Raw genomic sequence first — 18407 nt, 5'->3', positions numbered from 1 at the left:
TATATTATACTGGATATGCTATGCTACAAGAAAATGTATCATATATGACAGTAGTAATAGTTGGTACAATAGTTATTACTGGTTGTTTGCATTAGTAACTGCTTAAGTGAAAATGTGGGTAGATAGTGAGCATGAAACTGCAAACCTGTGCACAACATCTGTATTTAGCCTGTATTGCAAACTTTTTTATTGCAGTTTGTTGGTACTTTTGCACATTTTTAGTTTCTGTATTGCAAACTATTTGGAAGTGTTTACGCTGTATAGTTGGTTAAAACAAACCTTTTGCTCAGTACGTGCATTCTTTCAAATTCCTCACCTTGGAAAATATGTTGAATATTAAAGGATAAATTAAAAGAAGCACAGTTTAGTGGGTTTCTTCTATGTACTTGTAACATATGTTGATGGAAAGAGACTAGAGGGAATATTAGAATAATATTATTGATTTAAAATGAGTTCTCGTGAAGGGAGAAGCCCTAGGAAGAAGTATACTACCTTGATCAAAAAGTTCCCGGAATAACCACCGTGTGGCGCTCCCATCGTTCCGATTTGAGTTCTGTTTTTTTTGTTAAATTGGTACATCTCTTGTTGATATTCCCTTTAAATCTTAGTGTCATAACTTGACATTTGCAAAAGTTACGTAGCCAAGAGTACATCTATCTCTGTGTGTGTTGGCGATTTTTTACAATTGCAGAAATGGATTTAAATTTGCAACAACGAACATGTATTAAATTTTGCGTAAAAAACGGATTTAGTGGCGCACGGACGTTGGAAATGTTGGAAAAGTGTTTCGGCAACGATTCTCTAAAAAAACGGTCGTTTACCAGTGGCACGAGCGGTTCAGAAGTGGTCGTGAGTCAATCGAAGATGATGAACGCAGTGGCAGACCATCGACATCGAAAGTCGGTGAAAAAATTGATAAAGTAAAAGAAATGTTGGTCAATAACCGCAAATTAACCATCAGAGAAATAGCGGAGGACTTGAACATTGCCTATGGATCCGCCCAAGACATTGTGGTTAATGATTTGGGTTTCCGTCGTGTAGCAGCAAAGTTGGTGCCAAAAGACCTCAATTTCATGCAAAAAAGAGACCGTGTTGACGTCGCAAAAGACATGATTTGCGAGGCTGAATCCGATCCCACATTCATCAAAAGGGTCATTACTGGAGACGAGACGTGGGTTTATGAGTACGACACGCAATCCAGACATCAGGCAAGTGAATGGCGTTCACCAAATGAGCCGAGACCAAAAAAACCACGTCGTTTTCAGTCAAAAAAGAAGGCAATGCTGACGGTTTTCATGGATTACAACGGTGTAGTGCATCATGAATTTTTGCCAGAAGGCCAGACAGTAAACAAAGAGTATTATTTGGGCGTTATGAGACGTTTGCGTGAAGCAATTCGCCGAAAGAGACCAGAAATGTGGGCAGAAAACTCGTGGATTTTGCACCATGATAACGCACCGTCGCACAGTGCTATCATTATTCGTAATTTTTTGACGAAAAATGCAACAAATACCATCCAACAGCCACCGAATTCACCTGATTTGGCACCCTGTGACTTCTTTCTGTTCAATCGAGTTAAAAAACCATTACGGGGAACGCGTTTTAGCAGCCGAGAGGAAGTAATGGAAAAATCGCAGGAAGCACTGATGGACATACCGAAAACCGAATATAAAAAATGTTTCGAGGATTGGATCAAGCGCTGGCATAAGTGTGTTGCAGTCGATGGGGATTACTTTGAAGGGGACAATATAGATTTAGATGAATAAACTTGTATTTTTAATTTTCTGAATAAATTCCGGGAAATTTTTGATCAAGGTAGTATGTGTACATCATTGAGACATTTCTCTCCTTTCCTTGATTGTGTCATTGTGCAGAATTGAACCATTTAAATAATAACCTATTAAGTGTGTGTATAGTTAGATTGCACAAATAATCAATGGTGTAGTTTCTTAATCATTTTTTGCAGATTTGGATTATTGTGAATTTTTCACTGTGAAAGTATTGTCAATAATCTATCTTAGTAATATTTATATTAGGAATCATAATATTTTGTATGCTAAAAACATTACATTTTCTTGCCCAATAGCATGACTAATATTATGGGTAATTTTCTGTTTTAGGAGGATGATGTTTTCTCATTATGGAATTTGGATGAAATTATTTTAAACTAGCGACAATGAATCAAACCCTCAAAAATACATTATCAGAATTTGGATTGTCTTTATTTAGTTTGCAGGGTTGTTCTTAAAAATGATTCCTAGGCTTGTAAACATGTATAATTGTTACCCTAACCTGGCTCACTTCCTGTTAACCTCACTCACCGCAGGTTTTTTCTGTTCATGCTTTTTTCTCCCTTTTGTAATATTGTGTGAACTTCTGTACTTTTTGGACTCATAATTCAATTTATTGGAAATATCTTGTGCATTTATGTGAAGACTTTTCTTACCTACATTGCACAATTTATTTCCCTGGGGTTCAATCTTTCTAGGTGATTTAATCAATAAATATATAAATTAATTAATATCAAACTGTTTCAATGTTATATTAAAAACCAATAGCCACTTGCTTGTATCACTAACATCTAATAATTGGTTATCAAAAACTACCAAATCCTTATTTAAATGACCTTCTGTATGTTTTTATGAAAGCAGTACAATGCAAATGAACTAAACCACTGCCTTTCAATTTTAATGAGTATTTATAAAAACCAATAATAGTGCTTATTATTTACCCTCAAGCTTTTGTGTTTTATTTTTTTCTTGGCAGACTATAGAATGGGTCACCAAACTAGAAGTTCAGTTTTATCCTGTGCTTCAAGGTCAAAGCTCTTCATCAAGAACAATTGTCCGTGAGCTTGAAGAAAGACTGCAATCTTTTATTCCAGAAGTAAAACGTGCCCAGACTGAAATTGAACTGAGGGTGAAAACAATTGAAGCCCTTACTTTAAGAGGTCAGTACTAATACTATTTCATCCAGAGAAAGATATTTTGTGCTCCAAAACCATTAAATTGCTGTTACCTCACTTTTCAAGACATTTTTAGATGTATGGTACGAATGAAGAAATAGTTTAAATGAATAAATGGTAAAATCTTATTTTTTAATTTTACAGGAGAAACAGAAGTACAGAAGGACCAGGTCATTAAAAATCTAATGGAACTTCATCAGAAGTTCCAGTTAATATGCACTGAATATCAGATACTTGTTCAAATGCTTATTGCATTCTTCAGGAATATGTCTGAGGTAAACATGTATAAAAAATTGGTCCTATATAATGGAAATGATTATATGTACCATAAGGTAGGTTCTTAAATATGAGAGTAGATGTCTAATATCGTTTAACCTTATTTTTTACAGCTTGATCGAACAATAGAAAATTTGCAGTCTCAGTATCGAAGTAGCCTCATGCCAAGAGATCTTGCAGAGGCTGAATTTCAACTTAAAGAACATGAAGCATCTAGACAGGCAGTTCTCGAGTTGTTTAAATTCACCCAGACTGAAAGTGAACAGATAATCAATAGGATATATCAGCAGGTATATTTTTTCCTTAAGAATCATAATATGAATTGGAATATAAGATATTCTTAGGAATACATTCTTTTTTCCTATAAACCTTTGCAGTGTAGGATTAGGTGTATTCAGTAATGGACATGTATAAGCAGTAATTTAAGAGGATGTTACAATTTAAATTATATATTTGGAGGATAAATATGATAAATGTTAACAGCACCCTTATTAATAGACCATTGCTTTACTTATATGACTGTTGATAGTTTTTGTGATTATCGGGATGTTCTACCACTATTAGGCTCATACAATCAAGTGATAATATAGTATAATTAATTATTGCCAAAAGCCATTTACTCTGGAATACTCTGGAAAAGATATGGTTGCATTGGTGATTACCCTCCTGAATTACATTCTATAAAAAAAATGTAATTTTAAAGTAGTTCTTTGGATATTTATTCCACATGGTTTATTCTTGTGATATCATCCACAATTTTCAAGGAGCCATTTGAACCAGGCAAAAAGGATGCTGAGAAAGTAATGCAACTTCTGGAAGGAAAGCGTGCTGCATGGGAAGCAGCATGGGCAGAAAGAAAAGCTCAGTTGGAGCAAAGCCTTCAGCGTTGTCAATTTGATTGTGACCTCAAACAGATCAATTCACAGTTGAGTGATTTGGGAAGACAGCTAGCTGCCATACGTGGGCAATATGGTGAATCTCTGGCTACTGCTCAAGCTACATCCCTTGCCTTTGTGTATTTTGAGAAAACAATTGAGGTAGGTATTTTTATTATTTTGGTGTTGCCAAATTTTTCAAAAATATGTATTCTTCATTAAAATCTGAAATCTAGATGGTATCTTGATTTACTTTATGAAAAAAAGTTTTGCTAAACATGCCCATGATATATCTAGCAGACAAATTTCAACCAGTTAGAAGACTCATAAAGCATTTCTAGGAAAATATAACCATAAACATTTTTTTGTTAAATTGGTGAATGTTTTCATCTTATTTAACTTTTATTATTATGTATTGCTGAAATAGTAAATGGAAGACTTTATTGCATGTGCTAATTTAATTAATGTGTGTTTTAAAAAATCATACTTCGTTTTTCACAATTTTTGCATAGTATGCTGGAAAGTCATTCTTTTTTTCCCTCACTTCACACATGTATATATAAGGTTTTACTCAATATTTAGTCCTCGGGTATCAAATTAATACGATAGTACAATGCCAATGAACCAAAACACTTCCTATATCTGTTAATGATAATTTATAAGAAACTAATAATAAGCCTAATTTGGTGCAAGGAATCCTTAACAATGTTAGGTGAAAGAATTTAAAGGAATTTTATAAAAACTTATTGAGCTATTAGGTGCTCTAGAAAGATACAAGTTGTACTAAACTGGCACAGTGAGTTCGAATAAAATCCTACAAGGGTGAGCTACCCTCTTTATTAATTTTTGTAATTCTTTACAATGAAGTGCAGTGCAAACTTTCTGTAGCAATTAGAGCAGATAGCAAGAGTCTAAAAAATGAGTAATATCCAAAGTAAAGTTTGTTTATTGCTTGTGATTTACATGTAAAATATATTGGTAATATGTGTAGTATATATTGCTCCCACAGTGTCAGCTAACATTGCAAGTGATTCAACAACTGTAAAATCATTGCATTGTATCCATTACTAATTACTAGTATCCATTACTAATAAGAATTAGTTCTTATAAAGTTGTTCATCAGAGTTTGATATAGGGAATGGTTTGTTAGGGATTGTAGGTATTTGTTATTGTGAAAGTCCATGGTCGATGAAAATAAACTACATTGATTATGCAGACAACAAAAATGAACACTACAAGTATTTAAACTGCAAAATGAGATTATTGGGAATAAAATTTTTTATATTTTTCACAGACCTAATATTAAGAAGATGTCACTCAGAGAACGCCCATTGACATCTTGAAATCATTACCTGGGCACTTATGGCATTCTACTTCAAATTGTTTTTCTTATTGTCAATAGATTCTAGAGCAGAGAATAAGAACTTTTGTAAGCACTGCTGAACATGCTGGAACTGGAACAAGACATGGAAACCTTGACGACCTAGATGACTCATACACAGACAGTCATATCCATAGAGAATTATCTCAATTGCAAGCCAGATGGTCAGCATTCCACTCTCAGGTTGTGGAGTCTCGAAGATTAATCAATCTTAGTATTGAGTATTTCACTTTGGTTGAAGAGGTAAGTAATAAGCCTCCTGGGCCAATTTCAATGACTAAGTAGTTTTAATGTACTGTCTTATAGTTTTCTCACATTAACATTAAATGGTAATCTTTGATTAATTATCATTTATGAAAATTTTTAAGAAAAGTTTTCATGATCACTTAAAGTGGTTCAATTTCATTGTAACCGTGTTATGTTTCATGCTACATTTATGCATTATGGATAATCTTATTGGTAAGTAATGGTATTTGATAGTCTCTAAAATTGAAATTGGTTAGTAGTATTTTGGTGAAAAATAATTATTTTCCTGTTAAAGAACTTGTAAATATGTTTTACAGGCTGAAAAATGGTTCAAAGAAGGAAGTAAACTTCTTGTTACTATTGCAAGAAAGTCAACAACGGTAAAAACTCCAGAAGAAGCTACACAGCTGTTGAATGAAGTGGAAATGTTTCTTAAGCCTGGTGAAGTACGACAAGATGAAAGGATCAAGAAAATATCTACTCTTGCAGTTGAACTTTATGGTAATCCATTATATATTAATAATTGTATCAAATAATTATTATTAACTGATACAAGCTAATACTTATGGGCCACCAGTTGTATATACATGCAGGAGTGGCCCTTGGGCATTGTCACTAGATCATGCACCATATCATAGAGGGTGTCCAAATCAAAAAAATGAAGCATCAGCCAAAACATTTTGAACAAAGCTATGTTCAATTTTTATATTTTAGCAAAAACTTAACCACATAAATTTTATAGATTTAGTTTTCTAGTTTATTTAAATTAGCTATCTAATTATTAACTTTATTGAAGAATCAAAGAACAGTATTTAAATGCAAATATAATTATTCATCAATTTCAGAGCGTAAAAATCATTCGCCTTGACTGGGACTCGAACCCAGATCCCTCAATATCCGGTCGAGTGCTTTAGCCACTTAAGCTACCGAGGCGTCCTCTTAAACTCTGAAATTTTGGGGCTTTTAAAGGAACTAGATGTTATGACGAAATACCGTACATACAATGTCACATGCATTCGTAGTCGTGCGCGAGGCGCCACTGTCCACGAGGTTAAAAGCCAACTTTAAACACGTATGGTGTTTTCCCTTTGACAAATTCCAAAGAAACTGCGGGAGATGCCGCAACAGTAACTTTTAACGGAGTCATCCGCTAATGTGCATTTTAATGCAACAATTTCAGAGCGTAAAAATCATTCGCCTTGACTGGGACTCGAACCCAGATCCCTCAATATCCGGTCGAGTGCTTTAGCCACTTAAGCTACCGAGGCGTCCTCTTAAACTCTGAAATTTTGGGGCTTTTAAAGGAACTAGATGTTATGACGAAATACCGTACATACAATGTCACATGCATTCGTAGTCGTGCGCGAGGCGCCACTGTCCACGAGGTTAAAAGCCAACTTTAAACACGTATGGTGTTTTCCCTTTGACAAATTCCAAAGAAACTGCGGGAGATGCCGCAACAGTAACTTTTAACGGAGTCATCCGCTAATGTGCATTTTAATGCAACAATTTCAGAGCGTAAAAATCATTCGCCTTGACTGGGACTCGAACCCAGATCCCTCAATATCCGGTCGAGTGCTTTAGCCACTTAAGCTACCGAGGCGTCCTCTTAAACTCTGAAATTTTGGGGCTTTTAAAGGAACTAGATGTTATGACGAAATACCGTACATACAATGTCACATGCATTCGTAGTCGTGCGCGAGGCGCCACTGTCCACGAGGTTAAAAGCCAACTTTAAACACGTATGGTGTTTTCCCTTTGACAAATTCCAAAGAAACTGCGGGAGATGCCGCAACAGTAACTTTTAACGGAGTCATCCGCTAATGTGCATTTTAATGCAACAATTTCAGAGCGTAAAAATCATTCGCCTTGACTGGGACTCGAACCCAGATCCCTCAATATCCGGTCGAGTGCTTTAGCCACTTAAGCTACCGAGGCGTCCTCTTAAACTCTGAAATTTTGGGGCTTTTAAAGGAACTAGATGTTATGACGAAATACCGTACATACAATGTCACATGCATTCGTAGTCGTGCGCGAGGCGCCACTGTCCACGAGGTTAAAAGCCAACTTTAAACACGTATGGTGTTTTCCCTTTGACAAATTCCAAAGAAACTGCGGGAGATGCCGCAACAGTAACTTTTAACGGAGTCATCCGCTAATGTGCATTTTAATGCAACAATTTCAGAGCGTAAAAATCATTCGCCTTGACTGGGACTCGAACCCAGATCCCTCAATATCCGGTCGAGTGCTTTAGCCACTTAAGCTACCGAGGCGTCCTCTTAAACTCTGAAATTTTGGGGCTTTTAAAGGAACTAGATGTTATGACGAAATACCGTACATACAATGTCACATGCATTCGTAGTCGTGCGCGAGGCGCCACTGTCCACGAGGTTAAAAGCCAACTTTAAACACGTATGGTGTTTTCCCTTTGACAAATTCCAAAGAAACTGCGGGAGATGCCGCAACAGTAACTTTTAACGGAGTCATCCGCTAATGTGCATTTTAATGCAACAATTTCAGAGCGTAAAAATCATTCGCCTTGACTGGGACTCGAACCCAGATCCCTCAATATCCGGTCGAGTGCTTTAGCCACTTAAGCTACCGAGGCGTCCTCTTAAACTCTGAAATTTTGGGGCTTTTAAAGGAACTAGATGTTATGACGAAATACCGTACATACAATGTCACATGCATTCGTAGTCGTGCGCGAGGCGCCACTGTCCACGAGGTTAAAAGCCAACTTTAAACACGTATGGTGTTTTCCCTTTGACAAATTCCAAAGAAACTGCGGGAGATGCCGCAACAGTAACTTTTAACGGAGTCATCCGCTAATGTGCATTTTAATGCAACCAATTTCAGAGCGTAAAAATCATTCGCCTTGACTGGGACTCGAACCCAGATCCCTCAATATCCGGTCGAGTGCTTTAGCCACTTAAGCTACCGAGGCGTCCTCTTAAACTCTGAAATTTTGGGGCTTTTAAAGGAACTAGATGTTATGACGAAATACCGTACATACAATGTCACATGCATTCGTAGTCGTGCGCGAGGCGCCACTGTCCACGAGGTTAAAAGCCAACTTTAAACACGTATGGTGTTTTCCCTTTGACAAATTCCAAAGAAACTGCGGGAGATGCCGCAACAGTAACTTTTAACGGAGTCATCCGCTAATGTGCATTTTAATGCAACAATTTCAGAGCGTAAAAATCATTCGCCTTGACTGGGACTCGAACCCAGATCCCTCAATATCCGGTCGAGTGCTTTAGCCACTTAAGCTACCGAGGCGTCCTCTTAAACTCTGAAATTTTGGGGCTTTTAAAGGAACTAGATGTTATGACGAAATACCGTACATACAATGTCACATGCATTCGTAGTCGTGCGCGAGGCGCCACTGTCCACGAGGTTAAAAGCCAACTTTAAACACGTATGGTGTTTTCCCTTTGACAAATTCCAAAGAAACTGCGGGAGATGCCGCAACAGTAACTTTTAACGGAGTCATCCGCTAATGTGCATTTTAATGCAACAATTTCAGAGCGTAAAAATCATTCGCCTTGACTGGGACTCGAACCCAGATCCCTCAATATCCGGTCGAGTGCTTTAGCCACTTAAGCTACCGAGGCGTCCTCTTAAACTCTGAAATTTTGGGGCTTTTAAAGGAACTAGACTACGAATGCATGTGACATTGTATGTACGGTATTTCGTCATAACATCTAGTTCCTTTAAAAGCCCCAAAATTTCAGAGTTTAAGAGGACGCCTCGGTAGCTTAAGTGGCTAAAGCACTCGACCGGATATTGAGGGATCTGGGTTCGAGTCCCAGTCAAGGCGAATGATTTTTACGCTCTGAAATTGTTGCATTAAAATGCACATTAGCGGATGACTCCGTTAAAAGTTACTGTTGCGGCATCTCCCGCAGTTTCTTTGGAATTTGTCAAAGGGAAAACACCATACGTGTTTAAAGTTGGCTTTTAACCTCGTGGACAGTGGCGCCTCGCGCACGACTACGAATGCATGTGACATTGTATGTACGGTATTTCGTCATAACATCTAGTTCCTTTAAAAGCCCCAAAATTTCAGAGTTTAAGAGGACGCCTCGGTAGCTTAAGTGGCTAAAGCACTCGACCGGATATTGAGGGATCTGGGTTCGAGTCCCAGTCAAGGCGAATGATTTTTACGCTCTGAAATTGTTGCATTAAAATGCACATTAGCGGATGACTCCGTTAAAAGTTACTGTTGCGGCATCTCCCGCAGTTTCTTTGGAATTTGTCAAAGGGAAAACACCATACGTGTTTAAAGTTGGCTTTTAACCTCGTGGACAGTGGCGCCTCGCGCACGACTACGAATGCATGTGACATTGTATGTACGGTATTTCGTCATAACATCTAGTTCCTTTAAAAGCCCCAAAATTTCAGAGTTTAAGAGGACGCCTCGGTAGCTTAAGTGGCTAAAGCACTCGACCGGATATTGAGGGATCTGGGTTCGAGTCCCAGTCAAGGCGAATGATTTTTACGCTCTGAAATTGTTGCATTAAAATGCACATTAGCGGATGACTCCGTTAAAAGTTACTGTTGCGGCATCTCCCGCAGTTTCTTTGGAATTTGTCAAAGGGAAAACACCATACGTGTTTAAAGTTGGCTTTTAACCTCGTGGACAGTGGCGCCTCGCGCACGACTACGAATGCATGTGACATTGTATGTACGGTATTTCGTCATAACATCTAGTTCCTTTAAAAGCCCCAAAATTTCAGAGTTTAAGAGGACGCCTCGGTAGCTTAAGTGGCTAAAGCACTCGACCGGATATTGAGGGATCTGGGTTCGAGTCCCAGTCAAGGCGAATGATTTTTACGCTCTGAAATTGTTGCATTAAAATGCACATTAGCGGATGACTCCGTTAAAAGTTACTGTTGCGGCATCTCCCGCAGTTTCTTTGGAATTTGTCAAAGGGAAAACACCATACGTGTTTAAAGTTGGCTTTTAACCTCGTGGACAGTGGCGCCTCGCGCACGACTACGAATGCATGTGACATTGTATGTACGGTATTTCGTCATAACATCTAGTTCCTTTAAAAGCCCCAAAATTTCAGAGTTTAAGAGGACGCCTCGGTAGCTTAAGTGGCTAAAGCACTCGACCGGATATTGAGGGATCTGGGTTCGAGTCCCAGTCAAGGCGAATGATTTTTACGCTCTGAAATTGTTGCATTAAAATGCACATTAGCGGATGACTCCGTTAAAAGTTACTGTTGCGGCATCTCCCGCAGTTTCTTTGGAATTTGTCAAAGGGAAAACACCATACGTGTTTAAAGTTGGCTTTTAACCTCGTGGACAGTGGCGCCTCGCGCACGACTACGAATGCATGTGACATTGTATGTACGGTATTTCGTCATAACATCTAGTTCCTTTAAAAGCCCCAAAATTTCAGAGTTTAAGAGGACGCCTCGGTAGCTTAAGTGGCTAAAGCACTCGACCGGATATTGAGGGATCTGGGTTCGAGTCCCAGTCAAGGCGAATGATTTTTACGCTCTGAAATTGTTGCATTAAAATGCACATTAGCGGATGACTCCGTTAAAAGTTACTGTTGCGGCATCTCCCGCAGTTTCTTTGGAATAATTATTCATATTACTAAAAGTAATTGAAGTCTTGAAATCATGTAGCTTAAGAAGGTTATGTAGATATATGTTAAGGTACACTAGTTATCTATATAATTAAGTGCAAATGATTATAGTCCCTCGGGTTATGTCTAGACACTGAAGAGAGAATGCTTTTATTTTAAGTGCATCAATTCAGAGAGAACAGTCAGAAGATATGAAACAGTTTTTATTTTTTGATAAATACGGAGCAGTCTATGAAGAGGTCAATGCTGATTTTGTGGTGCTGCAGCCCAAAATTAACTTGTTGACACTGTAATAGCACAGTGCAAGGAAAAGTAAAAATGTGATTTTTTTATTATTTCTTGCTCAAGGCCAATTATTTTGAAAATTGCCATGCTAGAAACTTTAATACTTGAATGAGCTACCACTTGTTCAACTTTTGACCGAATGAGATACCCCAAAATTTGAAAATAACAGCAGTGGTTGCTCATTTATAATACAGTGATCCAATTGATTTTCAGTGAAAATATGAATAAGTATATCATCTCCCTTTCAAATTTTGATAGACCATCAAGGGAGAAATGGTGTAAAACATGATCTGCTTTATCACATTTTATCAGTTAAAATATCCCAGGCTAATATTATAGTTTTAAGGAGGTGAAATCGTCATTTCTTGGATAGTTTTCATTGCTCCTTTCATCCGTCATATTCCTAGGAGAGAACTACCAAATAAACACATCTACACTATTTTAAGGGGCATTCAAATGAAAACTGAACACCGACCATAACACACAGTCCAGGCAAAAGGTGGCAACACTGTTGCTTCTTATGGCTGTGGTAGGAGAACTGCATAGTGACAACTCACAGGCACATGCTGTTCTTGGGTTGTGTCCTTGTTGTTGTGCAGACTGGTCAAGTGTGTTCGTTCATCAGGTTTTCATTTGACTACACCTCATCTTACTGAATATTAGTACTTCTTTTTTTGAAACTGAAATATTATGCAGTCTAACATTCATTCAGTGGTGCAATACAGAGATTTTATTCAATGGATAAAAAAATGCTAAGACCTCTGCGTACATGTATCATATGAAATATTTTGTATTTTGATAATCAAATGAATTATTAACTTCATGCTGTTATTTCTCATAATTAAAATATACTACTAAAAAATCAATTCAATGGTACAATATTGTAATTAATGTCAGCCATATTTATAGAGGCTTATGTTCAGTACTGAAGGGCTGCCATCTTGCATAATATTTATTTCCAACTATTAATTAACTATTAATTTGATTAATAATACTTTGCAACACCTGAATATTCAAGTTCTGTTCTCCTTATATGAGAGTCCAGACTACCCAAGTCTGGATAACTAAGCATTTACTATGTATAAGTTTTGTCATAGTATTATGTCCTAATTCTCATTAGGTAAAATTGTTTTGGCCTATCTAAAGAGTGGGAAAACTATTATTTTTTAGGTGAAGAAAAATCAAAACAAGTCAAACTTGTGTTGTTGGAGAATAAGGAAATGCTTGATTCATTTACCATCATCAATGAAGAATTAAATTCTCTGGCCAAGAATTTGAAGGCTGCTGAAATGCAAAGGCTATTGCAGAAAAAGGTAACATATGAAATTTGAATTAACAATTTAATAGCAAAACCGTGGTCCTTGAATCAAAGTGAAATCTAGATAAAAGTTCAAGAGTCAAATCTAGATAAATTTGAGTAGAACTTCATGAAATATAATTATATATTATTATCAAGGGTAATTGTGGCTGTGCTCTCTTTTGTGTATATTATGTAACAAGGTATGGTACCGTGTGGGGATTGGTGGACCTCTGCAAAGCTTTGCATAATGAAAGAAAAATAAAAATCAAGCCATCAATGAACCCATCCTTTCTGAAAAGAACTCATTTTTCCAGTTTTTTGCAGATTTTAATAATAAAGTTGAGATATAACCACCTGACTTGTATTAATGCTGTAAATATTTTCTCACTGATGGATAGGATACAGAAGTGTTACACTAGAGGTAAAATAGTTAATTCCAGATACTATTTTGTGATTTAATCCTCATCATCTCCAAATTCTTTCCATCCATAAATCTGCTAGTTTCGCTCTTTCGTTTAGTGGTTGCATAAAATGTATTGTTTAAAAATATTAATAATTTTAAAGTCTTACTCATAACTATTGTAGTCACTTAAAAATTCATTTATTCTGTTTTTGTGTATAATATGTTTCTTATGCCTATTAATACTTAATTGCATACATTTAATGTACACTTGTACTTACACTTAATTGCATATCTAAATTAAGGGTAAAAGGGATTTTTACCCAACTATTTACTGATAATTTCTCAATACAGTGGAAGCCTCATTCAACGAGCACAATTCATTCGGCAATCTTTCTTATAAAGAGAAACACTTGTGTAGTGAAACAATTATCCACATATGAATTAATGTAAAATATGATAATGTGTGCCTTGCCAAAATAAGTAAATTAAGCACAAGATTTACTGAAAGAAAATTATAGATGCATTTTTAGAATCGTAGATCATGTTCATGTTTTCTTCTATTGTGGAATGAAGCAACTGGGAATGTGACCTCAATTTGTAAGAAAAAAAAGGAATAAAAATAAACACTATTATTTATGATACATACCTAATTCCATTTTTACTGGAGAGATATCTAGAGGGTGATCAAGATTGTATGGTGGCTAACATACTGGCTTCCCACTCACTAACAATCTTGTTACTCTCTTTGAAAAAGTACCTCTTTAATCTTGTCCTTGTTCTTGAAGAAAAAGCAAATTGTTGATTGCATGTGAATGCTAGATCAGCCATGCTCACACCTTGTTCCCGCTTTTCAATGATTTTACTTTTCATTTGAACTCTTATTTTAATTCTCTTATGGCTGTCTTCTTGCAGATTCTTGATTGGGGGCATTTTTAAAACTATTCACAAAATATTATTAAAGGTTTTACTAAAAAATCACAAATAAATGTCTAAACACAAGTTTGAAAAAAAATTGTGATCACTAGTGACACTAAGATGCTATTGGAATGAGTGCTAGCACAAACTGAAGTAGCAGGTATGCAATCATTCCAGGAATTATCCTCTCCTTGTCACTCACTATGCAAAAATTTGCTTGTTCAGCAAATCATTTTTGGCCAAAATATTTTTGCTTGTTATGCAAATTACTTGCTATGTGGGGTGCTCATTAAGCAAGGTTCCACTGTACCAGGAGAAACTAGATTGAATTCCAGAGTGCTCTCATGTGCTCTTGGGGTAATGTGTAGTCTCTGGGTGCCTATATATCTGCATTGTGTGGTAGATTTCACATGGAGCAACCGGCAGTATTTATCATTTATGGTAATCAAGTGGCTAACTGTCTTCCTTCACCTGAAAAAAATCATGGTTTAAGTCCCTAGACTGAAGTATGAATAATCATTTCCCAGCAATTTCTGTGGTCCCAACACCAATAGGGCAAGAGAGAAATAGTGACCATATTAGTATAAAATTGTTAGCCATGATGTACAATGGAAATGGGTTGCTCTTGTATGATGAAAATCTTAGGCATTCTGAGTAAAAAAAATATATTGGTTGAAGGGAAAGAAAAAAGTAAACCAATTATAAACATTGTATTATCCAAATTTTAAGCTATGAAGGAAAAATATGCTCTCTATGTACTGTTGAAGAGTGATCAAATATGTTGTTATGAGATATATTTTTCTCCTTTGTGTAAGAAAATATCATACACTATAAGGTTATTTGTCCATATGACCTATAGAGCTACTACTTTGGATGTGAAATATTCCCAAATTAATATTGAGACACATTCTTTTCAATTGTTAATGTGTATGATAGTAATTATTACCAATTTTAATAGGAACAAGAAGAAGTTGATGCATCCCTTTATGCTGCTAGAGCAGAAGCTGCAGCAGCCAGTGCTGCTGCGGCTGCTGCCGAAGAAGCAAGAAAGGCAGCAGAAGCTGCAGCCAAGGTATTAAGTGAGGCTGCAGCAAAAGCTATTCATGAGGCTACAATTGCACAAAAAAGTTTAATTGAGCAGGTGAGGATATGAAATATATTCTATTGTAATTATGAAAAACTGAGATGAAAACTAAGTTAGACTCTCTTCCATCCATGTACAATCCTAATCTTTCTTCTAAATTAATATAATTATATATTTTTATTGATTTGAAAACTGAACTTCCAGCCATCATTAGAGATTATTATAATTTAGTTAGGTGTGCAAAAAATAATGCTTACAAGGATTTTATATTGAATGCAAAAAATAAACAAAAGGCAGCATGGAGTGTAATCAATCAAGAAGTTGGTCATGGTAATGAAAAAGAAAATCTTCCTTTCACCCCAGATGCTGTAAATAATTTTTTCTTAAAAGCTGTTGAAGACAATTTGTTCTCTCGAAAAGTTGATGCTGCCAATATTGGTAATATGCTGCAAAATCTTCCTCCGAATAATTTAAATTTTAAATGGAATTTTGTTACTCCACTTGATATTATATCGACTGTTAAAAAATTTAAAAAATCCAGCAGTAAGGATATTTATGGTCTTTCTAACTCCCTAATAAAGGACATTATTGTGCTCATTGCGGAACCATTAGCAATGTTAGTCAATTTATGTTTTGAGACAGGAGATTTTCCAACAGCTCTAAAATATTCCAAAACAGTACCTGTCTATAAGAAAGGTGATAAAGATGATTTAGCTAACTACCGCCCCATTTCCATAGTCCCCGTTTTTGGTAAAATTTTTGAAGCTATTATGAAAGATCAAATATGTAATTTTTTTGAGTTAAATAATCTCTTTTCCAAATCCCAGTATGGCTTTCGATCTGGGAAATCTACAATTTTGGCAGTAGAGTCCATAGTTAATTATGTCATTAATGCATTTGAAGAAAAGGAATCAGTCTCAGTGACACTATGTGATCTTAGTAAGGCCTTCGACTGTGTTAATCATTCAATATTACTAACAAAGCTAGAATATTATGGTATTAAGGGAGTTGCACTGAAACTAATGAAGTCATATTTGGATGATCGCCACCAATTGGTTGAACTTGATGGCTGTCGGTCTGCAGCTCTTAAAGTAAAATGTGGTGTACCACAGGGCTCTGTGCTTGGCCCAGTACTTTTCATTATCATGATTAATGATTTGCCCTGTAATATGAAACCTAGATCTGTTTTATATGCTGATGACACTACTTTTGTGCAAAAGTGTCAACATCCAGAAGATGCAAAGTTACGATCTAGCACTACCCAAAAACAGGCTAAGGAATGGTTTGATGTTAATCATTTACAATTAAATACTAACAAAACTCAGCATATTGTGTGCAGTCTTAAATCAAAAACAACTGATATTGAAACTGCTAAAATACTAGGAATTTATATTGATACAAAACTTAATTGGGAGACTCACATCAGTCAGACCTGTAATAAACTTAGTAAAGCTGTTTATATGTTAAGAAAGCTCAACTTTATCATTTCAAATGAGTATCGTTTAACACTTTACCATGCCTTCTTTCAATGTCATTTGAATTATGGTGTTGAGTTATGGGGTCATTCCCCTCATGTTAAACAAATTTTGCTACTGCAAAAGAGAGCTATTCGCTCTCTTGCTAATATACCACCACGTGATTCCTGCAAACCTTTTTTTATTAGGTATAGAATCATGACTGTATTTTGTTTGTATATCTTTAAGGCTCTGATTCATGTGAAAGTTAATCTAGAAACTTACCAATTAAGATCCAACCTCCATAACTATTCCACAAGAGGTAAATCGAATCTAAATACTACTTATTGTAGGTTGTCATCAACTTACAACACATTTCACAATATGAACATACGACTGTATAACTATCTGCCTACTCAGTTGAGTATCAGATGGTATCCAGAGTTTCAAGAATAGGGTATATACCTGGTTACTTGCTCACCCACTATACTCATTGGATGAATTCTTTTGTGACAATCTTCATCACATTTAAGAACTTATGTTTATATATTAAGTAATATTACGATTGACGACATTTAATATGGTTGTACCATTTTTAAAATGAATAAAGTATTATTATTATTATTATTATCATCATAAGAAAATTTTATATAGAATTTAATCACTTCCTTGCAGTATAATGACATGGTTTACTTTGATTAAAGAAATGATAGGCCCCTATGTAAAAGCAAAAGAAAAATGGTGCCTTCTTTCCTAGGTGTTTTTTCCTATCATTTTCATGCTAAAAATTTGACAAGGTCCTGTTATTGCAACCAATAAACATAAGATCAATGGAGCTAATTATCATCGCTATCAATTGGAAAAATTCAGGTTGTATATATTGTGTACATATATGCCTAATGAAAGAAATAGTGGAAGACCAATTTATATCTTTTGTGATCCATTTTAATGTTGGATCAGAATATATTAATGCCTTTCCCTCTTCTCCCTCCAAAACTTCTTATTATTCCCATCATTTAATGAACATCTTCAGTATGTCCCAAGTCTCCCTTAAATTTTGCCATTAAAACCTTTCAGGGCTCTTTATTGGGTTTTCATTACTTCTCCAGTTCTTTTGGAGGTTTTAATCTTTGAGTAAATCAAATTGCTCCTCATAATGGGGGAATGATCTGTATTCATATTTATTTGTGGGAAAATCCAATATATAGTTCCAAAGAAACTGCGGGAGATGCCGCAACAGTAACAGTATTACTTACAAGTAAAAATCATTCATAAAAAGTACATGTGTACAAAAATAATTTTTACAATGCTAAAAAAAATGTTAGTGTGTGGAGGAAGTTTTAGAGAGAAAAAAGAAGAAAAAGCTATACTGAGGCTTGAACGTTTAAAACAGTAAAACGTTTTTGACCAAGAATTAAGAAATGAAGTAATCAGAAGCACACATATACCGAATCAATCTTAAAATTACAAAATAATGCCTTTACCAGTGATTCAAGTGCTATTTCCACTTCTCGCACTGAAAACATCCTCTTTTACAGTGCAGCTGAATTTACATGAAATGCTGGATAAAGTGCATTTATGTAAGTTGTAGATACTTTAAATGTTAGGCAAAAAAGCATTTA

General features: G+C 35.8%; 1 protein-coding gene across 2 annotated transcripts in view; it reads left to right on the top strand.

Moving 5' to 3' along the window:
- Positions 1-18407, top strand: part of zormin — a 260665-nt gene that overhangs the window by 193528 nt on the left and 48730 nt on the right. For both annotated transcript variants that reach the window (XM_071587298.1, XM_071587299.1), the window contains 8 exons: positions 2767-2950; positions 3110-3240; positions 3355-3531; positions 4006-4278; positions 5519-5740; positions 6061-6244; positions 12800-12942; positions 15206-15388. In XM_071587298.1, the coding sequence (XP_071443399.1) occupies positions 2767-2950; positions 3110-3240; positions 3355-3531; positions 4006-4278; positions 5519-5740; positions 6061-6244; positions 12800-12942; positions 15206-15388 (1497 nt within the window). The remainder of the gene's footprint in view (positions 1-2766; positions 2951-3109; positions 3241-3354; positions 3532-4005; positions 4279-5518; positions 5741-6060; positions 6245-12799; positions 12943-15205; positions 15389-18407) is intronic.

This window comes from Hetaerina americana, unplaced genomic scaffold (assembly GCF_022747635.1).
Source record: "Hetaerina americana unplaced genomic scaffold, ioHetAmer1.1.p SCAF_3, whole genome shotgun sequence".
Taxonomy (NCBI): domain Eukaryota; kingdom Metazoa; phylum Arthropoda; class Insecta; order Odonata; family Calopterygidae; genus Hetaerina; species Hetaerina americana.
Note: the sequence above shows the minus strand (reverse complement) of the source record. Positions and strands in the feature narration are given on the sequence as shown.